Below are 14,160 nucleotides of genomic sequence, written 5' to 3' on the forward strand. Positions count from 1 at the left end.
ATTTACTTGGAAGTATCCATCACTAACATTAACATTATACAATATTAATTACCACCAGCTGGACTGCCACCATGATAACCAGATGAGAAGATATTAACTTCTATCTGTAGACAAACTAGAGTGGCTAAATACACAAGGAGCTACATTCTCATCACAACATCATCAGACATTTAGAAGACACTGACCATCTAAAAAACATTGTCCATACATTTCAACCCAATAATTTGGGCATCAAATCACTGTCTTGCATTTGAATCACATTGCAACCTCTCTTTTTTGTTGCTTTCAAAAAGCTTTTAAAAGCCTTGAAGTAATCTTGTTTGAAATACTCAAAGCAAGAGAAGATCTTGCATAATCTATTTTAAAGGTTACTTAATGATTAAAAGTCCACATGATTTTAATTCACATGCCAGGAATTTGATGTTGCTCTACCTTTCTAGATGATACCTCCCCTCTTCACTAAAAAATAATAAAATAATATAATCGACTCCTACACATAGGGGTTCTAAATAAGGATCAACTCATCTCTTCATTGATTCAGATTACTAAAAAGAATACATGCATAATCTTTAAATATTTTCTTTTTTTAATAAAGAGAAAGGTTTTCTGGAAGCACCAAAGCATTTTCAATCATATCTTAAGCTGCTAATATTAACTTCAAAGAAAGCTACAGGGAATGTTTTAATAGGCTGATGATTCTTACTCATAACATCCAACCACTTAGCAGGAGTTGGTCCTGTTGGAAGGTGTTTAGTCACTTTTGCTGACTCACTAATGCACTTCAAATGTTACCAAGAAGATGCAAAGAACGAGGGTTTGGCATCCTATTAAAAAGAGTGAACTTTGGGCAAGATGAAGCATTCCGAAAGAATCCACAGAAACAGAAGTTTTCAGTTTTTGCCTTAGAAAATGCTAGGTGGGGATTACATGTAGCATCATTCTGAAATAACAGCTAATATTCCAGGTCTTAGAATGTGAATGTTCTGGGATAAGAGTTTAAGTTTTCTTTAGGACTCATTGATCACTGCTCGCTAGTATTTCACCTTGGGGCTCTTGGCACTTGGGACACAAATGAGTGTTTGGGGTTTTTTAACCAGATTCCTGCTTTCCTCACTCTTGAGGCTAACTGAAATACTTTACATTTTCCCCCACAACATCTGCTCTGGCCTTTGACATATTTAGTGTTTTAGCCCTTCAACTGTCATTTGCTACATATATCCTGCTTAATTAACTTTGCTGTGGCTTTGTGATATAGTAGTTTACAAGTGTTCATTAGTTTAGAGATCCTGGAGAAGAGATCTGCTTGTAATTATCCATTTAAAAAAAAAAAAGTGACGTTCTCTTTTACAGAAACCCTGTATCTAAACTGATAGTAACAGAGGTTGTAAGCAATGGATTTAATCCTATCACACTACGTAGGGTTTTGAGTCATAATATCATGATAAGTATTTGATGGTGCATTTTATTTTCGTTTGCTCCCTCATACTAATTCTCTTTCATTACTACTACTGTTCACTTTTCTCCTTTCTTTTCTTGTTTTTTCCAATATACATTCCCAAGAAAGTATACAGTCAGCTGAATCAAAATGTTGCTAAAATCATTCTTTGCTGGAATATGTAGCATGACAATGTATTTCACCTTTGCCAGAAATGACAAAAAAAATCTCTGAAATATGCTACATAAAATCATTTCATGATAACCACTAAGACTGATGTGCACCTTTTGAGGAAAAGGATTTCAGGCAAAGACAATGGGTCTGACTTTAATTAAAATATCCTTTGAAGGACAATTTCCTGGACAAATAAGAATGCTACACTGATTTTACGTGGAGTTTGGGAGGGCAACTAGATGCCCTGCACTAGATTATTTCCGTGATCATGATGTTCATCTTCTAGAGACTGCATTCCTGTTTATAGACATTATTCACAGGAATGTTATCAGAAAGTTAGCCTAATGTTTTTGGCAGATAAATATTTAAAATAATATTAATACCTCTGAGCTGGTTAGACAAAGCTTTACATTTCTCCCTCTATCTTAGTCAAGTACAAAAGTGTTCAAATAACTTATTTTATAAAAGCTATAATTGTCATGCTAAAAGTCAAACCAATGAACAATCATTTCATGACTCTGAGTGTGTATTCTCGAAGTGTTAATGAATATACAAATTCCTGTCATTCCTAAAATGTTAGTCCTTCCAAAGAAAAACAGAACAATCTAAACTGTGAAATTTGCCTTTTACCCTAGTATTGTTTAACACCTAGAACAGCTACTGAAATAAACCTTATTTAATGTACACATGTATGTGTAGGTGTATATAGATAGCCACAAAATACATCAATATAAAAGCTACACATATAAAAATGTAAATTTGCTTATATCTTTCACCACATATAGATTATATAGCATTATTGTGCTATAGATAATATTTTACTATCATCATTTTTTGAGTTCTAATTTATTATCTTAAAATTGACAGTAATTGCTAAATAGCAACAAAGGTTTCAGCAGCATAAATCTGAAAAGCATTAACTTACTTCATTGAGCATGTTGAAAGCTTCATTTAAAGCAATGTCCAGCATTCCAATTCCTTTTGCAAAAAGTTTGTCAAGGTGTTCCCTGAAATGCTGAAACATGAACAAGGTTTTATTTGTCAGCATATTGTTACAAGATACATGTTGATATCAATGATTAAGGATTTCTGAATTCTTCTTTAGACCTGCTTCTTAAATGACTACATACACCAGTTCATAAAACAAAGTAATTCCTGGTTAATCCTTTTGACTCTTGAAGTCACACTAAACTAAGGAAGTGTTAGAACAATAATAATGTCAAGGTATCACAAGATATGCATTTGGCTAGTTATTCAATCAAATAATTTTCCTTTTTTTTTTTTTTGTTTGGGTTTCTATTTAGGGATATCTGTATCTTCTTTTTAATTCACATAGTAAATTTGATATTCTTTCTAACTATTCAGCTTCTAGGTTTTGGAGATCTGCTACTTAACAAAAATAATTCTTTTTGAAATTTAGCTTTGGGATTCAATTTTTTATTATGATCTCTCCCTAAAAAAAATGGTAGAATCTAATCATTAGGCCATTACAGTTTAAATGCAGTTTATCAATGTCAATATAATATTTAGATTGATAAAGAACTGCTCTACACAACAAGAAAGACAGGGTTAACCACTTGCTAGCTATATGTGACTATCTTCAGTATTATGTTGTGTGGTCACACTTAAACCCAATTTTTTTCAGTTTTAAATGGCTCATCAATTATGCACCGCCATACTTGCTGGCCATGAGCATGGGTAGGATTTTGTAACTAGCAGTTCTTAGAGGTTGACAGGTCAGAATTCATCCTATATTTTCCTCTTCCTAAACATTTGTTATTTCTCCAGATATCTCAGAAGTATGACAAATTTTACAAATTTTGCACTCAAAAAAAATATAGGACTACTATATAATATGTACATTAAATTGTAATTTTTTAGAGGAAATGTAAGTTATGAAGTACTAGGTAGCACATTTTCAAAACAATGTTAGCACTACTTTCCAAAAATAAAATGTTCAGAGGAGAAACAAATTCTCTTAGGTTTATAAGAAAGAGCAATATATCATTAAAAACACTATAATGAACCATGCTATCATAAAGGGACACTGTATGCAAATCAACAGACAAGTACTTCGCTCCCTTGATTTTCTATGATGGAAACATTTTTTTTTTTAAATTCATAAAATAAAAAGATATTGTAGTAGTATATTGGAAGGCAGAGAACCTCCTGTTTCATTACCAAATTTCAGTAAGTTGAAACAGGAAAATTTACATCCTAGACTCCAGGCAATTCTGAAGCCACAAAAAAAGAGCTGCTTTTCCAAAACAATTACTTCATAGTGACCTAGTAAATGTGGTTCATCGCAGCTCAATACTTTGAACAGACAAAAGGCACAGTCTTGTTTGTCTAAATACGTAGGGATACAGCTACACTGCAAAATGGTTCTTCTTTTCCCCAACTTAAACATAGCTAACTTAAGTAAATAAAAGTATCTCCATAGTGCTAGTAATTACTGGTTTAAAATAATTTTTAAATATAATAATTAATTTGTAAGAAGAAAATTAAGACATATGTGGTGGGAAATAGCAAGGGAGGCAGTGCTTTTGTGAGCATTATTTCAGTCTCCACAACTGGATAAAAAAGTTATCCCAACAGGTTAGTAAGAGGAAAATTTTTATTTATCACTCTATTGGTCTTAAAGCATTATTGTAGGCAAGAAAATCAAATCAAACTCATTATCTTTGTAGAAAAATTAAACTACTACTGTCCCTTGAATTGTGCCTTTCATATTTTTTGCAAGTAATAATGAAAATAAGCATGAATACAAAATACCCAAATATTCAATAAATGCATCAACCTCTTGATATTCTGTATCCAACTGTATCCATTACAAAAGTATATCTGAAATTTAGGCCCAAACTGATCAAAAACCACATCGACATATTCTTGGCTTCAACTAACATGGCCTGGAAATTAAGAACGGCAATGCAAAGACGGCAGTTTCCCATACAAGGGCTACTCCAACTGTCAGCAGCACAGCACAGTGCATTTCATTGCTATTTCAAAACCCAGTAACTGACCAACAGTCAGATTCACAGACTACTAACTTCAGTACTCGGAGTTACTTTAATACACACAGCCATCAGTCCATATACAAAAGGATTAACTAGAGCACAGGACTGTTACTGTCATTAAAGCTTTTCAGAAACTCAGAAAAAACAACTGTTTTTCATTAAATATGAAAAATTCATATGAATTTAAAATTGTTCATTGGAAATCTTCAAAACCTAAAATACATCATGCTTATAAAATTCTCCAGGAAACATTAGCAAAACCAGTTTTACATATAGCTGATAATTTTAAACAGAAAGTATTGTTAACAGTTAAAAAATATGGAAAACAAGCAGTTTACTATTGTTTCATCAATGACAAAACCGATTTCATAACATCAAAGTTATGTGTTGACCAGACATTTTCAATCTGCTAAAGCAGCCCGATGCTCACAGCCTGTCTCTCCCAGATACATGGTACTAAGGTTAGTTTATAGTTACCACAGATGCTTCCCTATTAACACAGGGATTCACTCCGAAACCGAGGAGTTCTCTGAAAATTTATAAAGCCAAATTTTTTGTACTGGAAATAAATTTCCAATCTTAACTTTTCATAAATCAGATATGTTAAAATAAATATTTACTGCCAATCATATTTCTCTTTGGAATACATTACTGGTTCATAATTAGACTAGAATTATTTTGTTATAAAAACCCACAATAATTTATAAAGTCTCTGAACATTTCAGAGACAAGTACTGTGGAATGTTTATTACAATATCAAGTTTATACATTGTCAAGTATGAACATACAGTATAAACAGATTACCAAAAATTACTAGTAAATGGTATAAGCTCTATTGTATTAATTCAGTTCACATGATCAGTCAGGAGAACAAACATTTTCTCATACCATAGCTATATATATACATATATATACACAGGTTCTGGAAAATACACTGTTGATATATGAAGAAATATAATAGTGATGTCTGTTTGATACAAAACAGTAGAAATGTTAAAAATCGATTTCATACACTATGAATTTTAACAAATCAATATTTTCTGCCTTCAGGCCTTAGAGTGAACAGATGCTACAAAAGGTGATTCTGCAAAAGGATTAAATAACTAAAATGCATGTGTGGTTTGGTCTTTCTTTGTCTGGAGGCAGTTTATGGGGGTTTTTGATTTGTTTTTTAAACCAACTCCATTCTTTGTCTTGTCTGGTTTTTTTTGAGAATTTCAGCACTTTGTGTGTCCACTGGAAAAATCGTACAACAACATGCAAATTAACATTTTTTGTTTCCCTTTTTATCATACCAGATGCCATGGATGTGTAGCATTAATTGGATCCATGCCAAAAGAAATCATGTTGCATTTTACAGGCAGCACGAAGAATAGCTTCCTCAGATTGTTCACTCTACATCTAGCTGACGCTGTTTATTATTAAATAATCAAAATGTACTGCTGTACTTTCATTGTTTTTTACCCTCTTAAAGAGTGGTACCTTATTCTGACTTCAAAGTCAGACACAACTATTGTCTCTTATGCTGTTGTTTTAAGGAAAATTTATAAGAAAAAATCCAAATCTCCAAAACCTCATTTTTTCCTATTTCACATGTCCAGTCAGTACAGCAATGCCCTACCAGTCATGCTATAGTGCCCTCTTTGTTACTGGAAAAGGCATTTTTAAAAACATTGTATTCTTTGTGTATGAGAAAAACAGTTTCAAACTAGTACACCTCTCAAAATTTCTCTACAACTTGCCCACATGTGTCTCCAACTGCCACTCAATAATTAAATCCCTTACAACAGCACTGCAAACCAGAAAAGTACATTTCAACCGTACTAGTAGTGAAAAAATGTCAGGGCAGGACAATATCAATTCAATTTAAAGAAAAAGTGATTTTGGAATGAAGTAACAAACACCTCAATTCCACTTTCAGTAACTTTCAGAAATCGCGCAGATCCCAGAAAGCAGGAGTCCCCTGCTCTTAATGAGTCAAAAAGCATCTTTTAATCTTTACATCTTAAATAGCTCTTCTTAGTAATAAACTCCACAACAAATAATATTGGTTCATCTCAGCTTCTCTTCGCTGTCCCATTGGAGCCCTTGTAGATTAATATCTGAATTTCCTAGAGTTTGAATTGGATATCTGTCCAACTGTGTGCACAAACATTCACATGCAACTGTGTGCCTAATTTCCATGTGCAATTACCAGAATGTGCAATATCTAATTGTGGACTCAAATACCTAATTGACATGCATAATGTTGGTAATTCTGAATGCAAATTAGGCACACAATTATGACAATCAGACTCTGCTGTCTGATTACAAAATTATAGGGCCAGAGCTCAACAGGAGAAGTTGTGTCTTATTACAGTGAGGAAGTGCAGATGTGTTCAGCTGTGGAGGTATCTATGATCCTTTTAGAGCGGCTGAAAAACATGAGCCAAAGAGAGCGAGGATACAAATCCACCTGTCCACGTCAGCCAGAACAAGGTCTTTGCATATATCTACAAGGGTTCAAACCAGAACATCAGCAATGCATACACTTGGTCTTGTACCCTTGCATGCTGCTGATCCTTGTCTGTTTATAAACACAATCCACTGTCAAAACCAGAAAGTCACAGTGAGCCTGACATCTGATAATAATCCATGTATGCAAATCAAAAAGGTTCTTTCCTTTTTAAACTGTGTAAAGTTTGTTAGGACTCTCTAAGTCAGAAACAAACCAACAAATACATTTGATGGACCTGGAATCAGAAAATGGGTTCTTGTCCTAGGTATAGTTAGAAAAATGCCTACTGGAAGAACAACAGGGTATACTGACCAGGGTATACTGACACTGTTTTTCCAAAGATGAAAAATAATATTCACACACCTATTTCTGCTTAAAAATCAGATGGCCCAACTTGACTTGGACTATTTCAGAACTTAGATGAGGAGGAACACAGAAAGATTTTTAATGGTCTTCATATTCTATGCCTCATGGGACAGTTATACAGAATAATAAAAATCACACCACTGTTGCATATGGCTTGGGCATAACTGAACAAATTTATAACCATTTATCATGATTGAACTTGGAGTTTTTCTTATAATGAGATTATTGAAAGAATTTTTTGGTACACCCAGGTGTAGACACCTTTTCTAGCTTCACAGCGTAATCAACAATTGTAGGAACTTTGGACCATATTTGGTTAGATTATTACATTAAATTTTCAGACTTCAGGGATTAGAGTAAAATTGTCTGGCAAAATATGATAGCAAGTAGTATTTCTGTTACTTTTTTTCAATTGCCTATTTTTGATTTATTGGGGTTTGATAGTTAATACATTTAAATAACTCAAGTAATTTATTTCAACAAATCTGTGCTTGGTGATGACATTTATGATTTTGCAAAGATTCAGAGCACTTTTTCATGATCCAGAACATAGAAGAATTTAGGGAGGTGATGAAGATGAAGATGAGATGAAGGCCAGAAAACTACAAAAACTGAATTTTTCCTTTGTGGCAGGTTCCCAAAATGACACACTGGTTTATCTAGCCTATAGTAAAGCTGAAGAATAATTTACTGATTTGGAGACAATACCAAAGAAATTCCAAGGTGTCTTTTTTTATTGGTCTTTGATTTTACAGGCTGTTCTAATGGCTTCACAAAGTTTACCCTCTGAGATTATAAAAACTGACTGCTATCTATAATCACAACAAGACAAATTTTTACATTTTGAAAGTGAACAGAACCTGGTCACACACCTAAAAAACAAGAAAGAGTCCCGCATCTGTGCAACAGTCAGGGACTTTTTTTGGCCTCCATTAAAATAATATAAGGATACTCCGCAACCTTCAAGGTTTTACCCTTTTTAAACAAGAAAAAGAAAGTAGTTACAGTCACCTTCATTCAATATCTGAGGAAACAAACACCTCTGAAAGCAAGTAATGATACATTGAAACAGGGAACTGAGTTCCAATTCTCAAATGCCAGATAAGTGCCATAACAACCATGCCATTTTAAACATATACAAAAAAAAGCAGACCAGTTGTCAACTAACATAATCCCTAATGTCTGGCATTTGTGGTTTGCTATAGCTTCTTTTTACCGTAGCAAACATTCACAGAATTTCACTGATGGATTTGTTCCTTAGCATTGTGACAAAGCTGGTCACAACAGTGGTGTGCTTGGCTCAATTTTTAATTGGCACACAGTCTACAAGACTTCACAGGCTGTTTTAATGCATCTTAACATGAGGACACCACCTAAAGCCTCACAAATAGAGATACATCACCCAGTAAGTTCAGCTTGCTGTGGCTTATAGCAGATCCGTTATCTGGAAGACCTGAAAACCTGTTTGCCTTTGCATTATGTATCTCTACATCTGACAAGATGAAAGTACATTGGTAGAGAGTTTACAGTTGTAAACCTCTGACCAAACCAAGTCCCCATCTCTTATTTTCCTACTTACCTGGCTAAACCAGCCTCTTTTTTTTTTTTCTATTTTAGTGCTTCTGAACTAGTTAATGGAGTTATGTCCAACTTCCTATTTATACAGTTTTCAGCATTTTTATTACAACCAACAAAGTCTTGATTTTCTTCTTGTTAAGGTAATGCACTATACAGTAGTCCCAGTACCCTGTACAGATAGATTTTATTGTAAGTTCCTTGTGATTACCAAAAATAAGGTACCATTTATGAGTAGGAATACCAAAATTAGATGGGGTTACAGGACCATGGATTCAAGTCTAAACATACACGAATAAAGCATTTTCCAGTGACTCCAAAGAGGGAAGTAAAAGTCCACAACTGATAAATGCAGCAGAGTTTATACAGTTACACTGGAAAACTATATTTGTTATTAATTGTCTGATGAGGGTGAGCTTCCTACAGAAAAGTATTGTTAATGGGTTCAACATTCCTCCAGATTTCTTTGTTAGTTTTTGTGCAATTTTTTGCTACTCCTAGTAGTAGTTCATCCATGCTCCAAACATAACTCTAAACGTTCCTGAGACATACTTGACAAAGATTTATCAGATTTGTGAAGTACATCAGCATATAAACCAGTAAAAAAAAAAAAAAAAAATCAGAAGGCATATGTGTGAGGTGGGAGAGTGATGTTTACTGATGTGTCACAGGAAGTTTACCTACATGTCCTAACAGTTGATAAATGTGCATTCACATCTGTAAAAAGCATTTAAGCATCATCCCATTTAAAATCCATTGTCAGGGCAATTACAGGTTAGCTTGCTGGTGATGATTATCCAACCAATTGTGTCCCCTAGCATCTTGTGCTGATAGACTGGATTTTTTTCAGGAAAACAATCCTGAAAACAATGCTGAACAAAGAGCTCAAGATTCAATATACTCAGATTAAAAACAAATTCTTGTTAAGTAAATTAGTTGCCTGGGGCTGCAACAGAAATCTTCAGACCAGTGGTCTGGGGCTAGCTGAAAGTTTTGGGGGTCTAAAATGGCTAGCCATTTCAGTGAGACTTTAAACTTTTGGTTTTTTAAGAGCTAAGCAATACAGTCAACAATCTTTTTTGGAAATCTGACAGAGGTGGACAGATAAATAGACACCTAAGTAATTTGCTTAAATAATATTCAATACACAAAATTTGTATTTACCAACCTCTTATTGGCAATTTCACTCAGCTTCACTGCTGAATCAGTCTTCTAGTTATGTAATTTCTGGTAATTGCATACAAAAATAAAAGCTCATTGGAAGTTATACACTACATCTGTCTATTTTTGTCATTCTAATTTATGCAGGGGTAAGTTCTTGATTTAGTTTGGAGTTACTATGCCTATCTGTGCATCTAGAAGATGATATATATCATCTGGAAACGTTTACAAAGAAATGTCCTCAACCCATATATAGTACATTAAAACAACATATAAAAGAGGAATGTATATTGTAATATTGTTACTTTAAATCTGGAGTTACATTAAATCAGATTGTCATCCGATTCCTTTGGGGTAGGTAAATTGTAACATGGAGTTTCTCAAAGATGAAAACCTCTTGGCCCAAGAAAAGCAGGATTAAAATAGGCAGTTCCACATGTTTGTAATTTGTGGAGAAAGTGCAGACGGTGACAGAAGAGTGTCTGAATTATTTCCCACTCTTTTTTAAATTTGTGTATAGCAAATTGATACACTTCAAGGTAGCAGCTGTTTAATGCTAATGCCAAATTATAAATTAGTCTGGTAAAATTCAAATAGATGTTATATATTTTATATTACTAAACCACATTTATGATCACAGATTAATTTCAACCTCATTTATGCTACCCAATGTAATTATAGATTTAATTTTTGTGATAAATGAAACTTGAAGCAAGTTTTGCAAATTAGGGATAGCTTACAACATTTGGAGAATATGTCCCCACACATCTAAACTGAACCTTCAATGCAGGTATGTGCCAACACAAAAATTTTATGTCAAATGCTAGGCTATGAAAAATTTTAGAAATAAGTGGATGCAACTTGATGCCTGCCATATCACCTGAAATTATAATTATTCTTAAAAGAAATTACTATATTCTCCTATTGTAAAAGTGAAAGCAGAAACACCGTATGTTGGAAGAAATATAGTACGGGGATATCTACTTTGTATTTTAGTAAAATTGGTGGCACATATATTAACACCACTCACATCACTGTCATATTTGAAGTTGTAAGCTTGTCTTTTATAAATAACTAAACTAGACTTGAATCAATAAGGTTTCTCCAAAGGATAAGTTTTCTGAAGTTGTATCTGACAGAAATTCAAGGTGCAATTAGATTACAAGCTACACATAACATAAGCTTTTACAGAATCAACAATTTTGCAGAAAAAATCCCCAACTTGATCAAAATGTGGAGATTTCTAAATATATTATGCTAGCATCTCTTCCTTGTAGATTGTTCTAGAAGTAAAAAAATAAAGTTAAATGAAGATTTACAACTCAAGACTGCATTACTTTGCTGTTCTTAAAGCTGGTAGGGAACAGGTTTAGATGCTTAGAATCATCACGTCTTTCAATGTATCATCACTCTTAAAGAAAAGCATGTTACTTGATCAACACACTGGAGATTTAGGGCTGAAAACCTGTTTTCTCCAACCTTCACTCCTTTCACTTAACAAAAATGCATGAATATGTTAAATGTTTAAATGCTTAATTATATTAAACTTCACATCCTTTAAAAATCTACTGTAATGCACCAGACAGGTATTTATTAGTGTTTTAATCAAGGAGTGATTTTGATCAAGTGACCCCTACAGGTATGATGAGGCTTGTTCAAAAAAAGAAGAATCCTGTCTTCACTACCTTCACTATGCCAATCACTGTGAAATCTGTACCAATCTTCAAAACATGCATTGAACTAAGTTGAAAGTTGCAAAGGTAAAAGTACTCGTGGTATGTTTTATTTTGTGTCTAACTGCTCTCTTTACTTAACAAAACAATGCAGGATCAAGAATTAACATGTAAATCTAACTTGTCACCCTTACTAAAATGGCCGTAAGGAGACCTAAAATATTAACTACAGGGATAGGGAAGTAATAATTTAAGCAAAGATGTAACTGGAATATAGATTGCACATTGTAGAGGAAACAAATGCAGCTTCATCAGTACTGATTGGGTTGTCATTCAAAGAAATGCAACTTCCTTGCTCTGCATGCACTTTGTACAGATTTACTCCAGTGTCAGGCCCGCGTTCCTACCTGAAAGACAGAGAACAATGGTGGGGAGGGGTGTGGGGTATGTGGGCTTTATAATATCTTTCCTGACACTTGGAACAGAAAACTGAGCCACATTACTCAAGGGAGAGTGTCACCACAGCGTGGATGTAAGAGGGTTACAATGCTTTAAATGCTTTTTCATACTTTAATGAGAGTGGATTTTTTGCTTTTAGGTAAGTAGTTCCCACACTGTGGTCCAGAAAAAAAAAGTGGTCTAGATCCAATGTGTGCAACTAACACTGTGTTTACAATACTATTTCCTTCCCAAGAAAAGAAGAGTTGTGGAGAAAGGGAGGGAAGAAAAAAAAAAAAAAGCAGCAAGAGTCATACTGTTTCACTGAGAAAATGTGTAAACCAGACACCACATAGCTTTATTTTTTTTTTTTTTTTCCTTTCTCCCAAGACTAATTGGATTTTCTGAAAGTCTGTTTCTCTGGAAACCTGTTACATTCCCTGCACATTATGGAGAAGAATTTCTGCAACCCATCCCTGTATGTGAAAGACCATGTTCATTTACTACCCATAATCCCATTGAATATTCAGCACCAACACTATTAAGAAGCATTCATTTCCCAGGCTGCTATAAACCCTAAGGCTGAAGCAGTTTCCTGTAGCCTACCAAAAAAAATCCTTATGCTCCATTCCCTGAAGATGCTCCCAGGTTTCCTCTTACCTAGACAAGCTTTGCATGGGAACAGAAGAGGCTCTGGCTGTAGCCCAACTGCCTGAGGCAGCAGGCTGCTGCGGGTGGCAAACCAAACTATTTTACTTATGCCTACATCTTGGAAAGCCAGGCTGGCTGCTGCTGCAGCTGTGCAAGAGGTCAGGATGAGTGGGGCAGTGTCTGTGCTGGCAGAAGGGAACTCTCTCAGCAGAAGTAAACACCCCACTCAGCTCTCCCAAAATAAGAGGACCTTTCCCCAAGTCCAGCCCTGGACCATCTGCCCCAAGTTAGTATAATTTAACCCTATTTATTCTGCTGAGAGCCCTGTTTGCCCTTTGCCTCACTACAAATGAAGTGCAAGTGATAAGGACAGCCTAATCTAGATTTCCTTTTTCCATTTCTTTGGTTTGTTAAAGTTTAGAGATTAAAGAAAACTCAATTCAAAGAAAGACATTCAGCATGTTTAAGTGACATCCTCAGAGTAGAAAGATTTCATCTGAAAACATCTGAGCCTTATATAAAGACAGCAAAGTAGTTCCTCAATAAATACTTTCAAGACAAATGTAGATTGGGGTACTGATCCTGTGAAAGCAATTTTTATTTGGAGTTTTTGAAACAGCTGCCTTCCTCATGAGATAAAAGTTCCAGTCAAACATCTCAGAGTAATTTCTTATCTCTGCTCCTAAGAACTGTGTTTATTTGCTACACGTGATGTCAGATGAACCTAGAAAGATGCAGTTAGCAAGAACTGGGGTGTGCATCTGTGTATATTGGGGGGACTTAAAGGGTCATTTAATGGGAATTTCTGATATTGGCACTCATGTATTATGGTTTTTAAAAAGAGAGCGAGAGAGGGAGAAATATACTGTCAAAATTGTAGAAATTAAAGTTTACTCAGCAGAAATTAATAGCTGGGTAAAACTGGTTTTATACATGCTTCCAGCAACAAATGCTGCATTAAGAAATACCTGTCCTTGGTAAGGTTGGGTGTGTATATAGCAATATAAAAGAGTGGTAGAATGAACTGTTAAAAATTCAGTCCCTGCAATCATCAGCAACATACATCTCCACCTTCCACATAAGGCAAAATAACAATATGAAATACTATTACAGCAATTTCCAATTGTTTCTGTTTAAAGTTAGCATATGGGAGTAGATATTTGCTAGCTAAAG

At 34.5% G+C, this 14,160-nt stretch overlaps 1 protein-coding gene across 1 annotated transcript in view; it reads right to left on the reverse strand.

Annotated features, from left to right (window-relative positions):
* The window catches only part of CACNA2D3 (calcium voltage-gated channel auxiliary subunit alpha2delta 3), a 468,241-nt gene that overhangs the window by 234,212 nt on the left and 219,869 nt on the right, over positions 1-14,160 (reverse strand). The window contains exon 10 of the mRNA XM_074836249.1: positions 2,535-2,624. Coding sequence (XP_074692350.1) covers positions 2,535-2,624 — 90 coding nt within the window. The remainder of the gene's footprint in view (positions 1-2,534; positions 2,625-14,160) is intronic.

Source organism: Strix aluco, chromosome 11 (assembly GCF_031877795.1).
Source record: "Strix aluco isolate bStrAlu1 chromosome 11, bStrAlu1.hap1, whole genome shotgun sequence".
Classification (NCBI taxonomy): domain Eukaryota; kingdom Metazoa; phylum Chordata; class Aves; order Strigiformes; family Strigidae; genus Strix; species Strix aluco.